General features: G+C 41.2%; 1 protein-coding gene across 1 annotated transcript in view; it reads right to left on the bottom strand.

Moving 5' to 3' along the window:
- Positions 1-19,588, bottom strand: part of LOC121622874 (transmembrane protein 132C-like) — a 149,239-nt gene that overhangs the window by 64,906 nt on the left and 64,745 nt on the right. Inside the window, exon 4 of the mRNA XM_041959921.1 lies at positions 7,317-7,460. Coding sequence (XP_041815855.1) covers positions 7,317-7,460 — 144 coding nt within the window. The remainder of the gene's footprint in view (positions 1-7,316; positions 7,461-19,588) is intronic.

Raw genomic sequence — 19,588 nt, 5'->3', positions numbered from 1 at the left:
GAGGATTTGCTGCTTGGAAAGTAGAATGACCAAATGCTTAATAATCAGCAGATTAATCAGCTGTGAAAACAAACATACTTCATATACAAAGCGAGTTTTCTGATGCAGCCTGTGAGAGAACGCTCGTCTGTCTTCACATTATTATATTTCTACTCTTTGCTCTTCTTCAGCTGTGCCACTGCTCCCTTTGCTGTACCCGATGCCAAATATTGCACAAGCATTGCATCTCTATCCATAATGGTCCCGTCATGTTAAGACAGAGCCGAAGCCCACAAGATATCATTTCAACAAACGGCTTCTATGTCTGAGAGAGAGCTTATGTTTTGTCAAAAGCGTTACCGCTCTCAAAATCAGCATGTCCCTCTGTGCGTGTGTTAATTTCAGGGAGAGAGCAGATTGAGAAATGTTGGCCATTAGATTTGGTTTACTTTAATTAGTGGTTAGATGCCACGCCTCACCTCCTGCAATTACAAATCGAACTCCCACCGCAGCTTGGAAAGGCTGCTGATTGACACGTCGAGTATTGGGCCACAGAACTACTACTGCAGTAACAAAACCTTCATTTGTTTCCTTTTCTCAACTCTTCCCCTCAATCAAACAGGAACTCCAAATTGTGTTAGCTTTCATTATAAAGAAATAATGGAGCCTGAAGCAGCTGGAGAACCTGACATGCATTGCTGATGGCTCTCTTTTTGATTTTGCAATGTGATTATCCAATAGGAGCATCACTGTCAACTCTGTTTACGTGGGCTACCACACGTACCTGACCCACTTCAACAGTCTTCATCTTTATTCTTTATCGGCGCCCCATTACCTTCCACAGAGTGGTTGCCAGTCCTCCTGGGGTTCTTACTGACACGTCAACAAAAAAATACAGATTAAAATTGCACTGAATCAATAAGACCAAAAATGCTGTGTGAAGCAGGCATAAAGATCAAAAATCATATGAAATAACTCAACACACCAAGTAACAACAACAGTAAGCCACAGTTAAATGCAAAAAGCAAACAGGTTCCAAAACAGATATAATACCAATAGCATCTATGATAAATTACTGCATTTATGTTTAAGTGACTTCTAGAGGAAGAAAATCTGTTTTTCACCTGTTTGAAGTTGTTAGAAAGTGTATTCCAGCTGAACATGAACATGTCTGTGAAATAGCAATGCCCTTTCCATCTTGGAGACCTGCTCACCAATATCCCATAAATAAACAAGTTTAGTGCAGTTGTGTTAACAAGAGCATTCCTACAACCAAACAGAGTTTTGGTAATGTTCTGTATGTGTTTCACACATTTATTAATGATATGCAATTCGACTCGATTCGAATGTCTCTGTTGTTCCACTGAAGTTGATGATGCACAAAACAAGGTTGATTCATCAGCATACAAAACTGCGTCAGCTTTCTTAAAGACATATGGTAAAAATATATCTATTAAGACATATTTAAAGACATTTTAAAAATGGAAAAACAGTGGCCTTAGGCAACTCCCTTGTGGGACACCACAGGATTTTTTTTTTTTACAGGCAGAAAAGTTGCAGTGAGAAACACTGACTGTGTTCTGCTGGAGACAAAACGAAGAGACGAAAGAGCACAACCCCACCCAGTTTCCTGTTGTTATGTGTTAACAATAGATCAGACATTTGTATTAATGTGGTGCTTGTAGAGGGCCCTGGTCTATAAGCATACTGTGTGGATGCAAGTAGTCCATTTTAACTGAAATAATTTAGCATTTGATTGAAGATCATCTTTTCGAGTATCTTACTCAGCACAAGGAGTATACCAACAGGTCTACATCTAAGTGCTTTGAAAGGAAACTAGACTTGCATTAGGTTCTACAAAACATTTTGTCTCTCATCCAAGAAGCTACTGCAGTTCTAACTGGCTGGTGGGGAGTCCCAGGCATTATCCTTGTAGGGATCTCAGGACTGCATTGAAAGAGGCCTACAATTTGAGCTTGTGACATCTGCTTTTCCATCTTTGTGTCAAAGTGTTATTTTTTTCCAAAGCTCCAAAAAGGTTCCATTGAGTAAGCATCTGTTAAAAATATGACATATTGGTTTAGAAAGCAGCATAGTTGCAATTAAAACAAAATCCATCCAAGTTATCTTTACCAGGAAATGCAAAACTACATGTTTTATTACTCGTGATGCTGTTGCCACGGTTGCAAGTTAAGTTTTATCCAATTGTGTACAAAATCTCAAATGATCCACTTCACTGATAAAGAGGTATCATGTACTGACACAGAGCTGATGTGTGTGTGCATTCCCATGCTTATTTACTCTTACAACTGATGGAGATTTTGTGTTGAGTAGCACTGGCAAGCAAAAAGAATATGAATTAGCTTGATGGTAGGAAGAAGCCAGTCTCTCATTCCATGGTAACAGAGAGCAGTGAGGACACAGAAGCAGAGGATTGGCTGGTGAAGGACAACGCATTCAAGTGTCCTAATACATCTTCATAACAGAGCAGGCAGTATTGTCTGACGACCAATGTGCCACTTTGATCTTGCATCACTCAGCTTTATTACAGCCTGGAGACTTACACAATCATGTACGTAGTGGCCTATTTGTGGCTAAATCTGCTCAACATGGACTCTCTGGTGATAAGACGGGCACAGAAACTAGATTGGTTGGTGTTTTCTTTTTTGTGTTTTTTTATGTTAAGATTATTGTCCACCAGAGATGTTATTTATTAAGGGAATGTGCTGTGTTATAGCAGTGCACAAAACATGCTGCCATGGTCTATTGTAGATAAACTTGACTCACTTCTTACTGTATATTGGGTGTGTGTGTGTGTGTTTTTTTTTTTTTAAACACATACAGTATATATGTATAGAAGGTCAAATTATTGTGTAACTGTCATGGGCACTATGTTGATAAGACATTGTCCGTATAGTTGGGCTCAGGTCTGTATCACTATAGGATTTCCTTATCTCTTACACTACCCATTCTGCAGTCTTTCCCGACTGCATGTGCTCCCAAGTACAAAATGCTTACCGCAGCTTTCTGTGACACAGATCAGCATTTAAAGAAAAAGGAAAAAAAAAAAAAGACTGCTGGATTTCTAAAGTGCTTCTTTTTGCACACACAAAATCCAAAACATTTCCAGACCTTATGATGGCCGTAAATGTACATGCTGGCTTTACTTTATCTACAAAGGGAAGACAAGTCTTGCCACCAGGCACACTGTCTTTACTGTTATATGGACAATTCATTTCCAGCATGGTATTGAAACTCAGATGTAATGCATTCCCAAGCAGGCTTCCATACCTGCTTTACTCCAGCTAATTCAGCACTTGTCAAGATATTGAGCGTCATTTCTTTGGTTTGCATAAAGAACCTGCTACAGTTGTGAGATAGTTAGAGAAAATGTTTCACATGATGAACATACATATACATTAACATTTCTACAGAGTATTTACTTGCAAGTCAAGGGTAGACATTAGCTGTAAATGATAAAGGCTACTATCTCTGCTTTACACAGAACAGATAGCACACACAGTTGTGATGTTTTGCTCATGTTACCCTGACTGAAGCATTCAGCCTCTAGTTACATAACAGACAGCAATCTGCGGGCCTGTCTGCTGCAGTTTCTATGTTATTTTCTTCTTTTGCATAAAGCAGCAAAAACATCAGTGTGAACAGCTCTGAATCTTATTGTCCATGCTTCACACACTGCAGCTGAACTTCATTTCATATGCTTTGTGTCCTCTTAGATTTGGTTTCACCTCTTTTCCTCTTTTGTACTACCACACTGTCATTTATTTCTCTTTTCACACCTCAAATCTCGGCTGCCTCGAGTTTCTCCACAGCGTAAAAGATCAGTACAGCGACCATATGGCTGCCAAAGTAACTAGACTACTGTTCTTAGGCAGACACGCACAATGTGCCCACCCCACAGACATGGCTACATGTGTTTTCTGACCTCCCCTAAGTGGTCATTATATGGAAATTGTGTGTGTTCGAGGGCAGCTTGTGTCTGTGCACATTTCCATCATTGCACTGAGATACAACTGTCTCTCTAAGTCTGCATGTCCACAGGCAACACTCGCTTCTTCTGATTGGCTCGTGGGAGTTAAGTCCTCAAGCCTGTCTGAGTCAGTCTGAACCTGGTGGTCACACTTTTGGCTGGAGTGTCGCACTTTCGACCACAAGCCAGAGGACATGCATCCTGCTCCCGCTGTTTATCTTCCCGTTTCTGGCAGTGATGCCATTTTAATGGCTGGTAAAGTGAGCCTCAATTGACATTAGGGGGAATTTAATGTTCTAGGGCACTTGTTTTCTCAAGCTCCTTGGTTTCAATCTCCACATTCTTCTGTTACCACCATTCAGATTCTGGATAATGAAGATCTTTTTGCACTTAACCTGACTAATAGGAAATCTCCTTCCTACACAACAGCTGTTGAATAAAATCACTCCCTAAGCATGGACTTATTACTCGTGAGTTGGAAAAAATATGTCAAAAAGGAAATCCTTGCAGGTACCAGGGAGATAAATTAAATTCATTTAGAAAATTGCTTTCAAGGCTTTCAGACTTCATGCAACAAATCTTGCTGTGTTATACCTTCAAGCCAGCCTAAGTCTTCCAAGATTTCCTACTGATCTGGAAAATACCTACAGAGAATCAACAGAACCCACCAGCTGGAAGTTTGACCAATCAGAGAGCTGTAATAGATGAAGTGACTGGGCACCTCAACTCCTAAACCTGGTTTCGGTTTCCTAAAATTAAGCACGGTTTTGCAACCATGAGGTTTCTTTCCTAAAAGTAATTCAAAAAGAGATTTCAGCGGCCCAGACAGCTCATTTTATTTCAGTTTGGATATCAAAAGCAAAGACCAATGAAAGCTCATCAAGCAGCGTGTTTGTCCGATCGGGTGTTTGGAGGGTTCATGTTTTGGCCTGACCGCCCGCAAACAGCCTGATTTAAGAGCTGGCTTCACAAGGCTGCTGCTGACCAGGAGATGAAACTGACTTCTTTTTTCAGCAGTCATGGTCTTTTCTATTCCACTGAACCAAAAAAAGACCATGACTGCTGCTCTTTCTGTCACTGTTTAACCTCATCAGAAAAAAATCAAAATTAAAGTTGAGTGTTTTGATGATCTCCACATTTTTCAAGGACTTTGAATAATGTTTTTTATCCAGTGATGTGCTACAGCTATTCCATTTGATATGTAAGCTAAAGAAACCTAAAAGCACAAGGCCGCGGCAGGGGTCGCATTATCATTTCAATACTTCAAGGTAGTCTTTTGTCAAGCGCAGAATAGCGAGGCATAATACCAGATTCAACATGTGTGACCTTGATTTGAGCAGTCCTGTATAATTCAATGTCTGTTCTCCACAGCGGGGCTGTGAAAGAGATGCATGTAAATGATAGATGACTTGTCATTCATCACTGTCGTCACCTTGACACCCAGGAGGAAATAACAGCCCAGTCAGGGTGTGTCACTTCCTGTGTGCAGCTACTTTGTCTTTGCCTAAAACCGTTTAGCTGTCGAGTTGAATGTCAAATACTGTTCGACGACACACACACACACACACACAAACACACACAAAGAGACACGTAGTTAATGGAAACAACATTATGAGCACACATACAGCACCTACTTTAAGTCCTTTTGTCACGATTAGAAAGTCATAGATGTTTTCTCATGCTCTGTAACGTTCTTTTGTCAGATGTCATTTAACTTTCGAAACTGAAGTAATCACCGAGCGCTGCCAAAGCCGGAAAGTGTCAGATCGTGACACATAATGGCTTTAATTAAGTTCTCAAAGCTATAAAACATCATGTTATGCTTCCCTCTTTAAATACCAGATTCATACTTGAAGGATTACACAAGTGCGTTGGACTGATGTAGCCCATCAACTGAACATTAGGTATGCACTGTACCTCACATTACTGGCAGCCATTTTCAAAACATACCACAAGTTTCAGATGGATTTCCTTTCTTTCAGGCAGCCTTTTCTATTCAATTTAATTTGTGTGCGGTATGAAAAACAACTTGCTTTAGAAATTTAATCTTTCGTAGTAAACATCTCACTTTTTATGTCAAAGTTGCATTAATGGATTTACAAGCAAGGACTCTCTTCAGACTCCTGTTGGTACCTTCAAGAACTCAATTTTGAGTCTCAGGAGTCAGTTATTGAACAGCAGCCTCTTTAATGCAACAAAAAACAACCAGATTCATGCCATCTTTTGAAAACATTCTTTTGGATGGGAGTCTTGACAGCAGAGCTCATTAATAGAACAACTTCCAACTGGATGTTTGAGCATCTTTGAAAGCAACACAACGGTTTTGAAAACCACATCATGATTAGAACTCTGCGAGGAATAAACCCCTCTGGGATGTATGACGTGATAGATCACCCATCTGAAGCAAGCATCAAGTTTCTGCTGCTGGTTGATTTCCATAGTGCACTGAACTGAAGTGAAATTAATGGGTTCGTAGAAGGTGGGAAATTGGTCTTAAAATATATGGTATGCTTGGATAATGGTTAGCAGTAAAGAGTACATAACTTGTAGTTAATGGACTGACACACAACCACCTGTAAGGTTAGTATGTTAGCATGTACTGATAGCTCACTATATCTCCACTGATTAATGACTAGTCATTGTGTTTCACGCATCTTTATTTGAACGGGGACAATTCACCTTAAACCCATGCATCTTAAAACATGCAATAACAGCATTTTTTTTTTCTTCAAGCGTCAACTCATCTGTTCAAACAGCAGTAAATGTACGTTTGGTGGGACTATTTTCAAATGGGCATTCTACTGAATATACAGTGTATGTGGGGTGGGCTCAAAATGTACTGCAGTGCCCGTGTTCATTGTAATGAAGGAACATGTCACTCAGTGAAACGCTTTGTTGTGTTTTCAATTGTATTTTGGACAACAATGGCCGTCAAGGAATGCACTATATCAGTCTTTGCCTGCACAGGCAATACTTGTTAGTGGAATCAATCCATGTTGCTTTTGGTCTTTTAATTGGAGGTATTGACAATGTGAAAAATTTAGACTATTTCCAGCTTATTCATTTAGGGAAGGCAAGAGGCAACACTGTCTTCCTTGAGCAATGCATTTTAGTGGCTGCCCTTAGGACTGGCTGTGGACCTGCGTGCATGACAGTGCCAAGGAATGAGTAGTTCAGATGCTGAGTCATGTCCTTTTTCATCCTCACTCTTTGCAATCACTCTCTACTGACAGCTGTCCGAGAAATGAGCGAGTGCGCTGCCGCTTTCTGGTTGTTCAGCAGGGGGTTCAGTTCATATTTCATTCACACGTTGATTAATTCTGTGGACGGAGAGAGCCGGACCTACCTTTGACTAAAACTGTTCTCCTTCCTGCGACAGTGGAGGGTGACAACCCTGTGGCCTTCACTTCTGACGTCCTGACTCACCGTCCACACAACGGGGTTACTGGCTCTGGCTCCCAGGAACGCCACGCCGTCCTTCAGCTTGACTCTGCAACAGATAAAACAAACAGAAAAGGACAAGTGAAATTAAATTAGATGATTCTGGAGCTGTCACCAGAACAGCTCGCAAAGCAAGTAAACATGAAACATGCGTGGCCTCTTTTGCTCCCTTTCGCTGTCTCTGACACACAAACATGTCAAAAGAAAGAAATGAAATGAGGTTGTGATTTAATTGCCTCTCACAGAGGTCACAAAACAAACACAACTCTGACACACACACACACACACACACACACACACACGAAGGACATTAAAGTAGCTACTGAACAAAATTAATACTAAAAAACAATAGAAACTCAGACTAATCAAAAACATGCTTTACTAATATAAAAACACTAGACTGAGCCTATAAAAGAAGAAAGCACTACTGAAAGGCTTTCGATGTTGCCAAAAGAAACTGGTTCACAAAGGAATTCTTCCTACTTTTGGACCATGTCCTTTTTCTCCAGTATATAAGAGTAAACTAAAAACATGGTTTTCATATTCAGCTTGGGCTGAATGTTACTTTAGGAGAGTGAATCTGGCAGGTACAAGCCAAATTATTTCATTAGCAGTGATGAAACCTAGCATTAGGAGAACAGATGGCTGAATTGAAATAATCATGAGTCGGGGGTAGCGGGTTCAAATTAACCTCTGTGAAAGTGTTTAACTACCATGAGAGTCCATATTGCATGAAGCAGTCTCGCATGATAAGTCCTGTTTTATATCTTGAAATATTCCAGTATCATGACACTCTCTGGAGCAATTAAATAGGCGGCAACCTCAGACAATTTTGGCCATTTTCCGCCACAACTGGGGTGTCAAAAGGTCTCCAATCTCTGCAGCCTCCACGTCACCTCTGCCCCACCCTTTTTGTCCCAATATCACTTCCATTACTCGTGGTCACAGTCTGTGGGAGGCTATACAGGTGCGGAAGAACCATGACCTCCTCCACTTTCAGTGTACTGACAAGCTGTTGCTCTCCTCCTCCTCCCCTGTCACATGAAATTACCATGAAGTACACGAGTGGCTTTCAGCACTTCCTTTTCCAACATGACAAATTGCTCTTCTTCAGACCACTGGCATGAATGGCGCGGAATATTTTATGTGAGGGAAAAGAAAGAAGCGATGGCAAGAAAAAAAGCAGATCTAAAGTCAAACACCGACAACGCAAAAAAGGTGAGGAGGAAGAAGCATTCCTATTCAGTGGAACATGAACGCCAGGTAATTTTTCCTCATGTCAAAATAATTGGGGACCATCCTTGCTCTGGAACTGTGAGAAAGAGAGTGTTAACTTGGGGATAATGACATGACAAACCATGCAGCAGTCCTTAGAAGAACACATCCATTACATCTTCAGTGTTCAACTGTTCTTCTTTGATCTTATCCAGGCCGCTGAGGCGGTAATAACTGGCCTTTAGTTGGTCTCTGCTCCTGACGAGCAAAGATAAAGGCAGTCGGTGTGGAAGACACAGACAATAACTAGGAGGAGAAGACAGATTGCCGTCTGCCCTCCTGTTTCCCAGTCGTCACCTCGGCCACGGCACAGTAATTACCACAAACTCACGAGCAGATTCAGCACTGACAGTGGTCCACGGGGGGCAACGATAATCAACTAATATGGAATAACTCCTCCAGCATTACAGCACATAGGCTGTATTGATCAAAAATTCCAATTTAAAGGTAGAATCCCACAACGATGCAGAGCAGCACCTGCTTCTTCCTCCTGCATCGCACTCTCTTCTATTTCTTTCACACGTGCATTAGTTCAGGGGGCTAAATTAACAAAAGGCATGTTGTAAATGAAATTGGTTTGGCTAATATGATTTCTGGTGCGGGAGGAAGGGGGGGGGGGGCAATAAAGGAAAGTAATTTGAAGGGAGGCCCCCTTTCACATGCATCAGCACATGAAGCTGCCCCAGTAATTCCTTGAAAACCTGCATCAGTGGGATGAGTATTTACAGATGAGATGAGGTTGTCAGGAGAGACAGTTTCCAGCTCTCCCTGATTGATGCTCAGAAATGACACCTCAGGATGGCAACACACCTTATACTCTGGCATGCCTCTCACATGCTGAATGAAATACCAATGCACATTAATATTAATGGGTTTTACACAGTAGGAAATTAAATAGACTATAAAGACTGTGTGAGACCACGAGTCTTCTGTGCAAATAAGAGCATTTAGACACAATAGTGTTCAGTATAGTATACTACACAATATATCAAGATAGCAGTACTAAAATAATAATATATGACCAATGAAATGAGAATTGAAACACTGTAATTTAAAAGAAAATGTATTTTAATAAAAAAAATTCTCACCGTATAGTGCTCTTTACGGAAATCCTAGTTTATTATTTATTTATTTTTTCATTTTCCTTCATTAAAGTCATGCATTCAAAATTTGGTTTAAATAAAAGTGCAAAACGTATATAAGTCAAAAAATAACTAATTTTTAAAGTTGTGAACACAGCATTGATATATCTTTTAAGTGAATGTGTAAAACTCGTTAACCAACAGTTGCTTATTCACACATCCAGCAGCTACGGAGCATCATTATCATTCATCCGGCCACCTGACAAATGTAAGCCCAATAATCTCTCTTGTTCTGTTTTTGGTCTCTACCGACTCCTGAGGGAAATATCTGGCTCTTTAGCTGCTAAATGCTCCACTATGTTCACCAGCTAGTCTCTAAATGTGCCTGTCTGCCTGTTTGGTGCAGAGCAGATCATGTACAATGAGTTTTTATCGCTGAAAACAGCTGCCTGCTGCAGCCCAAAACAACACTTTGAGGGCAGTGAGAGTGAACCGAAACAGTAAAGCCGAGCAGAGCTGCTGATTTGGGTGATAATTCCCTGTAGGTTCACCACTGTGAGCAAATCAATTTGCATCGTCACATCGGCTTCACTTTGTCATTTCATACATTGTTATGAAAAAAGTATTAATTATAGCTGATTTAAAGTGAAAAGTAATTAGTGTTATAGTATTACATATATTATTGGATCACCGTCAGTGATGCATTAACTTGTAGGCAGTATTTGTATGTTGTGCCTGTTTAAATTACCTCCAAAAATACAGAACTTGAGAAAATGCACTTAGTTATATTCTTAAGCCCTAAAGTTACGGGAGTTACGTGTGATGAATGCATATATACGTTCTTTTTATGATTTTTAATGATAAAACGACCGAATTGACAATTTATTGTAAACAAATGTATTACATAATTGCAGTATAGTATACACAAATGCGCACCAAACAGGGACAGAACAGATTTGTAGATGACTGAACAGCAGATTTTAGGCAAGGGAAAGGCAGATTACTGTTCCTTGAAAGCGACTACACTCAGTTTCAGCCGACCTTAAAATAATAATGACTGGATAGCATCCTTGAAAAGGGAAAAACTGCAAGAATGATTACATGATGTCATTAAAAAATAAGTTCGGTTCTTGCCTGAATGGGCTCTCTTAGCTCCTTTGACGATAAGTGACCATTCGAGGGGAAAAGGCTCATATTAAGACTGAAGAAGAGCAAGAAGGAACAGAGTGTGTATGGGTGGGCTGTGCGGGGGTGTTTGTTTGTGGTGAGCACAGGGATGGATGGATAGCTTAGTGTTAGAGGTTTGAGCAGAATGAGAGAATGGTGGTTTAGAGAGACCAGCCAGGTGGATTAGAAAAGACAGGTGTTGTATCAGTGTTGATGAAAAAGGACAGAGGATGGCAGAAAAAGACTTTCAGGAGAGGAGAAGCATTGAAGAGAGGGCTTTATTGGTTAAGAGGCTATAACAACTTGTAGTCAGCGCTGGTATTTTCTGTCTGCTCTACTCTTATATTTTCAACAATAGGTGAGAGATATATGTCAGTGCCATCCTCAAGAGGCCATTTGCAAGGTTATTCCACCCACTAAGCTTTAAGTTAAAATAATGATAATAAAAATGGGATGAAACGTGAGGAAAATGGTTCCCTGCATTGCCGCACAGGTGATAACAGATCATTACTCTGGCGAAGATGGAGACACGCAACTGAGAAAACCCAATAACTCCACACACACACACCTTGGTCTGTGTCTACATCTGATATGATGTTAACACATAGGCAGAGAGTGGGCTGGTGGACAAAGCTAACCTTTAGTGGAGATAAATGAAAGTGAGAACAATTGCTCTGATATCGGCTCCACGCCACAAAGAAACCACCTTTGGTTCCTGCATCACAGAAAGGCTCTCACACAGGGAGAGCCTGATGGAGAAAAACTGTCATACAGATGAGCCACAGCGCAAACCTGCAGCCGGGCTCTGAGGCATCATTAACTAACCCCATTGAAACGTTTAAAGTCACTGAAAGACAAAGTGACAGCCTCAGAAGTGACAAATTGCTCGGATGGTTAGTTGGACAAATCTAAAATGCACATTACCTCACCGCTGGGCCTATTTTCCAGATTAATTTTAAAAAGGTAGTTTAGCCTAATTCAATTACTGACAGCAGGTGAATTTGGCCAAATCACACTGAGCTAGTATAGCTGGCTCGTGTCCCTCTCTCACACACCTGCGGCTGAATCCAGTTATGAAATAAACACACAAGCTGTTGGGCATACAAACCTGGTGTCTTTGTGTTCCCTGCCCCCCTCCTATCTCTCTTGCTCAGAACCAAAATAATCTCCATCACCTCGGGGTAAAATTCAATTACATAGTAGCCAATGACAGGTGAACCAGGCTGGGAGCTGGCTCAATAAATTAGTAAGGTGAAAGAGGGCTGCGCTGGAGATGCTCTGAGTCAATTAGCTGAGGAATAGTTGTCGGTGCAGTGTTTGTAGGGGCAAGCGGACACGGGCAGATGTGGAGATAAACAGGGAGCTAATTCAATTAATGAATTTGATGCTGTTCTTCCCATTATCAGAGCTAGTTAAAAGTGCTGGTGCGTGGCAACGCTGCGAACGGAGGACAAGATTAACACAATCAGATAAAGAGCGCTCGCCAGACAAAGCTCATCTCCACCCATGCATTCTGCTGCCGTTCCCCCTGTCTCACCCGTCTTTTGTCTCACTTTCACGTCTCCCTCTGTCTGGTTCTGCCTCTCTATATCTGTGTCCTCCCTCATTCTATCCACACAACAAAGCTTTTCTCACATCACTCCGAAACCTCCTCCTTCACAGGAGCCCCCCCCCCCTCCAATCCTCCGCCATGCACTATAATTTTTCTAATTTAAAGGAACCAGAGATCCTGCACACTGTTTGTCACTGTAATTCACTTTATTTAATCAGTTGAAGATCTACAACCAACTGTGTGCAGGTATCTGAATCCATCTCAGTTTACAGTTTTCAGCCCAGCGCATCTGTAATTAAGACTTTATGGTGTACAAGACATTTTTTAGCCACATTAGCAGCCTGCCTCGAGCTCGGTCGGCACAGTCTGAAATATCTCAACAACAGTTGGATAATGTGCCATGAAATTTTGTATAGACATTCATGGCCCCTAGGGAATGAAGCCTACTGATTTTGGTGATAACCTGACTATTCCTGTAGCAGCACCAGCAGGTTGATATTGACAAACATGCATATGGACTTTTAGCCATCAGACCAAGCTGTAAATACAGGAGATGGACGCCACATGGTTACAGTATTTAGTAATCCAGTGTGCTTGCAACAAATATCTTGTCTCCAATCTGTAGATGCAGTCTGCAGCACTTTACTCAACTTGTTCAAAAATGGATTCAGAAATAAAACTTACTGTAAGATTGAAGTAATGTTTGGAAAGAATGATATCAAACAGGCTATCGTCACTTAATCTTCATCCACAGCCTCCAGTTTTCCTCTACATGTTGCTGGGAAAGTGCTGTTGGAAAATGAAGCTGTGAGGCTCCTCCGGTCCTTGGCTTTGCCCTTGTGAAATGCCACTTAAACTTCCAGCTGACATTGAACGCCCTCTCATCTCACCATTCTTTCCAGATAATATCTGTGTGAGCCAAACTCGACAGTGAATGGATGTGCTTTAAGGGTATCACAGCTGTGAAGGGTTAAAAGCTACCCATCTATCAAGAGACAAAAATGATCAAAGGAAGTACTTCTTAAAGTGCTGCTTAGTCATTTCAACCTCGAGTGGATTGTATTTAAGTGCTGCTTAATTGAGGGGATGCTGACTGCCACCAAACACTAGACATGTTTGCAATCAGGTGGCCACACGAAGAACAGTACTATCCAAGAAATGCAGACTATTTGATTTTCAGTCAGAGAGGAGAGGAGTTGATCGCCTTCAACCAAATCCTCTATTCATCCATATCTGGATGCCTGAAAAATACACAGAGCGTGGGGATGCCTGAGCTAACATCACTTTCATGGTACTTTTTTAATTAAAGGGAAAAGCAGCCAGATGACTGACATGTGGAGCCTGGACCTGAGGTCTGGGAACAAACTCCCGCCTTTAAAAAAAAAGAAGAAGAAGAAGAAATAACTGTCAGAGGAGTGCAGCTGACTTCAAATGAGAAGAGGTTCAAAATGTGAGCTGGCCATAGCCTCATGACATGAACGAATCCATGACAGATCAAGAGCAATCATATGGGCAGGAGCACTGAGAAATGAATCGAATTCAGAGAAACCCCTGGGCTTGGCTGAGGAAAGGAACATTTCATTTGAAAACCTTGGCAAGGTTTCCTACGTACAGTATATCTTAAATGCATCTTAGCGGCAGGAAAATCATTATTTTTCTGTCAGTAAATAAAAAAAACATAATTTGGATCCCAAGATCGTGGTGCTCTGAACACAGATGTCAGTATTACGTACAGCCTTACGGGTATCTATAAACGGGCGAGAGCTTTTGTGCATCAGCTGAGCAATGAACAAAATGGATATCCTCATATATGACTGGAAGGAAATGGAAAAAAAAATCAGTGGTTGTTTTAATGGCTGAAAAGCAAATTACTTCAGCAGTGGGAGTCAGAGAAGTGTAATGCTGCTATATGAAGGGTTCCACATTAAAAAGAACAAATTCATCTTATTTCCACCACATACTATTGAACATTAAACAAATATGGCTAATAGAATCCTTCAAACATTATTTTGTAAGCAAAGGTCTCAAGAGTGCTATGATAATAATAATATGATGAGATGGCACTAATGCGGAGCCCATTTCTGCATAACGCATGGCTGCAATTTTGGATGACAGACTGCAACCTATACGTATCATAGAGGGGGTGTGAGATGTAATTAAGGCATTATTTACATGGGAAGCAGAGGAAACGAGTGAGGAAAAGAACAAAATTGTTGCTCATAAAAAGCTAAATTTATCAAAGCTTATAGCTTGGAGCAGTCAATGAGTTTGTTTTCCTTATTCTGCCGCAAGATCTCATTATCTCTGTATGTCGCATTATATTCAAAGTTATTTCCAAAACTGTGAGTAAAAACAAAAAGAAAAAGGCAACAAAGACTGCATGATATTCTGAATGAAGAAACAGGCTGGATGTGGGTGGGTATTGACTGTAATGACAAAGAGCCCCATGTGTGTGCAGCAACTGTGTACTTGAAAGCGGGCCAACAGGATGATGACACTGAGGGGTGTGACAGTGCAACACCCACTATGGCCAAAAGCAAGTCACCTCCACTAAATCAGTAAACCGGCTCTCCTCACAACGCAAGACTCAAAATGTAAAACATCACCGATCTGGTGCCCTACATGTTGGATATTTCAACCCTCATTTCCTTTACAGGGTTTGTAGAGCAGGCACGGGATTTCAGATTAACACAAATCTGAAATATGTGTCACGAAGGGTTCCCTTCTTTATTTTTCATAATTGCAGAAAATGTGTGCCAAGTAGCGTACTCCAAACTTCCAGTTTTTCATTTGCTTTAATGCTGGATTTCAGGAAGTGACTACTACCGCTCTTGTAGATTAGCTGAAGAAATGAGGTCATGTTGTAGCAAACAGAAGCTTGATCCCCGTGGCTGCCATTTGAATGGAAGCCTAGCCAGCTAAATAGGGGATAGGGCAAACACATGCAGACACCGCTTCCAGTAAAACCTATTTGACATTAGGTTGCTTCCAGAGGATAAGAATTAGACTTCGCATTGGATTTGTTGGGCCAGACGGATGATCCACGACTGATCCAATATTTGGATGGACGCAGAAGGGGGCCAACCAGTGTAATCTCAGGATGTAGTGAGGCAGATTATGGCAAGTTGGTAAACCTGATGTAGGAAGGGTTACACATATTAACACTGATGCTGTCAGTGGGTGCAGTGACGACATACAGCATACAGTAGGTCATCCTGATGAGCCTGATGGACCTTGGAGGTAGCGTCCACATACTGAATTGTAGCACTGCATCAGTATTCAGGTCAATTATATTTATATAGCTCAATACTTTCTATCCTTAGTTTCTCAATTTGGACAAGGAAACACTTCACAATTAAAGGTTGACAGCTCAGGAAGAGCAACAGATGAGGGATGATTTTGAGGGTGGTGCATTCAGATCAACTTGTGACTGGCCAGGCAAGTATTTTAATGGCTGACATTGCAAAGATTTCAGTGCTAAGCTCAACAGCCCACTCACATTTGGTTTTTAACCATGCTAACATGGCTCTAGGGATGATCTGTCAGCCTGCCAACTCACTCGGCGATCCACTACTTGACAACTACTGGATGGATTGCCATGAAGTCATCGTCACGGTCCTCAAAGGATGAATTTTAATGACTGTGATGAGCCCGACTACACCTGTGGCAGCCAGGTAGTAGACATCTGTGGTTCAGAGTCAAATATCTAGACAACTGTTGGATAGATTGCCATGCAATTTGCTCAGATATTCAAGGTTGCTAGAGGATACGTTCAAATGACTTTGGTGGTCCTCTAAATTATTCTTTAGTGCCACGGGCGGATAAAAGTTTTTGCTTATTCGGTGTAATGTGTTAGCAGCTGCTGGTAGTTTAGATAGTTTTGGTTGAAAATTACTCCCAGACACAAAAATATAGAGCACTGTCAGAAAACAGCTTTTTCAGATTGCACATCAAGGAGAGGAAGAACAAAAAATCATAACTGCCATATGTATGCAAATTACATCAATCTGAAGCCATTACTGAAACAATTAATCTTTGGAAATCACTAAAACATTTTAATCACGATCGTTACAAATGATTGACTATTCATTATGCCCTCTAATTAGATCATAAATTGTATGAATACACTGTTGTGGGAGGTTTTGAAGGATGTGACACACTGGGGACAATCACAAAAGCCAGCTAGGACTGATGAAGTGTGCTGCATTAATGGCGCTGGGAGCCAGAGTTGCTGAGCAGGGACTAAATGCCCCTTCTCTCCCGACTTCATCTGTGAGTGATTTATTGACTGACTGACTGGTGGCTTGAGCCTGCAGATGTGTGGTCAGGTGACGCAGCCGACCAGGATCAGGGGTCAAACGTCGCAGTATGTCACTCAGCTGTCCCGACATTGGGGACTACAGTATCAATATCCCTGATGTAATTGATTAAATGCTTCCTGCTGGTGGGTGAGCCGAGTGAGCCCTGGCAACAGCAGGCACATTCTTGGTCTAAATGCCATTTGTTGTTGTATTTGTCAGTGTTGTGACATTTGTGTGGAGCTGCGGCAAGGCGGTACAGTAACTGCTGGAGTGGCAGCGTGACAAGACAGATGACAGCCACCATGTTAACCCAACATTTCAGACAATGTCCGTCTGAAAACTGTCACAACTGTGTCACAAAATGTTTGCAAAGTGTGAGAGAATTGGCTCTCACCGAGAAAGCGCAAACTCCAGGAATAAAATCAATTCTATCTTGGTTTCATTCACAGTCTCAAGGTTGTTCATATGCACTCTCAGCCATCCTCCAGGGCCAAAATAAAGCATTTGTCTGGAATGTCTGCACACCCTCCTCTGCACTCTGCCATGTGCAGATTATTGGAAAAAATGCAGAGCTGCAATTGCAGGCAAATCAATTCAGGTCTGATCTGTAAAACCTGGCATGTCAACCAGTACATTAGTTCCATTTGCACTTCATTATGTGCACCAGTGGGCACTGCTGAAAACCATCAGCAGGCTCCACTACATACAGGAGACATGGAAAAGACCCAAGTCTCTACATAGTCATCTGGCAGGGTTTGAGTCTGTGTGTCTGTGAAAGGAAAGGAGGAGTGTGAAGGATGTGATGTGAAAAATAGAGTTAATCAAAGAGAAGATAGAGGGATGATTTAGGGATTTAATAATTCACTTTGACGAAGGCCTGGACGGAAAAACAACAGATAATCGCTGCTGGCTGCTGCTTTTCCTTTGTTATAAAAGGAAAACAAATAAAGTGAGCCAGTTTTTGTATTTTGAGTAAAATTCCACTTTATCACTCTCCTCGCAACCAAAAAAAAAAAAAAAAAATCTTGAAAATCATTTGAGGAGGAATCAAGAACAATAGACTTTCCCAAAATCGTGCTTCTCCCTCTTCCACAATGTCTTTCCCTCCTCATCCCTTCCTCCCTTACTTGTTATTTTTCTCCCAGTTTCCCTCTCAGGGCCCTGATCAGAGATCTGAGACTCAGTAGATCTATAAAGAAAAAAACAAACCCTCCTCATCACCATGTGTCTGTGTAAAAGTAAATAATGTGTCTTTTTTTTTTTTTTTTTTTTCTCAGGAGCAAAGCTCAATCAGACTGCACGGCACATATTTGTTGCGAGTCGACACAGGTTTTGCTTGGAGCGAGTCAGAAGTCTTGGAGAGCAATGCCTGATTTCTAAATATGACGTTCTGCAGAGGTTACTGATATAAAAATTACCAGCATGAAAGGAGGCGTTCAGCAGAAATGTTTTGGTCTACCTTGGCACCTCTTACGGCTCTATTGATTTGCATTTTGTAGCGGGTTTTAAAATGGGAATGTAAATCACCTGAAAAGAGAGAAAAAAAACAGTCTGACCCCCCCCTGCAAAGCTGATGGTAAACTGCTATAAAGTAAACATCTTTTTACTGTGTTAACAACCTTTCAAGACGACTTCATCCTTACAAAATGGTTTCATCATGCACTGGTCAGGGTGTGCATTTCAGAGAAGCCTGCAGTGGCTTATTTTTGCACTTGCTGAGGAATGCATGCCTTACATCACCAAACGAGACGGCAGTGTGAAATTAGGGTGAAATGTAGGGCTCATATGCAAGCCGACCGTGGACTTGAGGGCAGTCTCATAGACACAGAAAAACCAACACCATCAGTTTATATGCTGAGAGAAATGGGTTCTTGCTTTTTTTTCATCAAAACATAAACACAGACCTGTGTGTATTCAATGTTTTATGAGTCCATTTCAATCGAAGAGGACAAATATTTGGTCACAAATATTGCTGCTCTTGTCATACTATGCTTTTCAAGCAGAGCAAGTATTCTTGTAAGGCAGCACTTTATCTTTGTTTGCCCTGATCGTCTAGGAGACGAGAAATAATCTTTCAATAAGATAACTTAGATTTTTCCGCAGCTGATTAAGACATTTCCTGCATTCCTGTCCTTTTTTTTTTTTTTTTTTTTTTTTTTTTTACAAGGACAACTTGCCTTTCATCCACTCACACACAACACACTAAGCACTTACCTAGACATCTAGAGCAATTTGGGTCTCACAGACAGAACATGTAGACAGGAGGAGGCATTGAATAACCAACCCTGCAATTAATGGACAACTAGTGCTCTATCCCCTGCGGCAGAACCGCCCATAATAACACCAATGTATCAAAATAAAGCCAATATGCTATTTATTAATCGTACTTGCCTGTTGCTTTAAACCATTCTATTGTTTAAATCAGGTAAACTAACAAACTGATTTGTTGATGTAACGCCCCCATCATAAGGAGACCACTGTTTGTCTGGGCCAATAAAAAGGCAAATGACTATTTCCCAATCTGCCACCTCTAACATGGTAACAACAGCCAGTAGGTTGGTCCCCTGGTTTGAGGTACTGGGATACCCCCATGGCTTAAGAGTTATGATGCTGACCATTAACTGCAAGGTCCACTGATTCACCTCTAGTCAGGGACATTTGTTGCATGCTCCTTCGTTCATTTCCTGTATTTTCTCTACTATCGCTATCCAATAAAGCCATAAAATGCCCCCCAAAAGGCCGTGTGCAATCTTAATCAGAGACAAAATGTGAACAAAATGATTCAAAGTGAGACATTTTG

This window comes from Chelmon rostratus, chromosome 19 (genome assembly GCF_017976325.1).
Source record: "Chelmon rostratus isolate fCheRos1 chromosome 19, fCheRos1.pri, whole genome shotgun sequence".
Taxonomy (NCBI): domain Eukaryota; kingdom Metazoa; phylum Chordata; class Actinopteri; order Chaetodontiformes; family Chaetodontidae; genus Chelmon; species Chelmon rostratus.
This window is presented reverse-complemented; position numbering and strand designations above follow the sequence as displayed.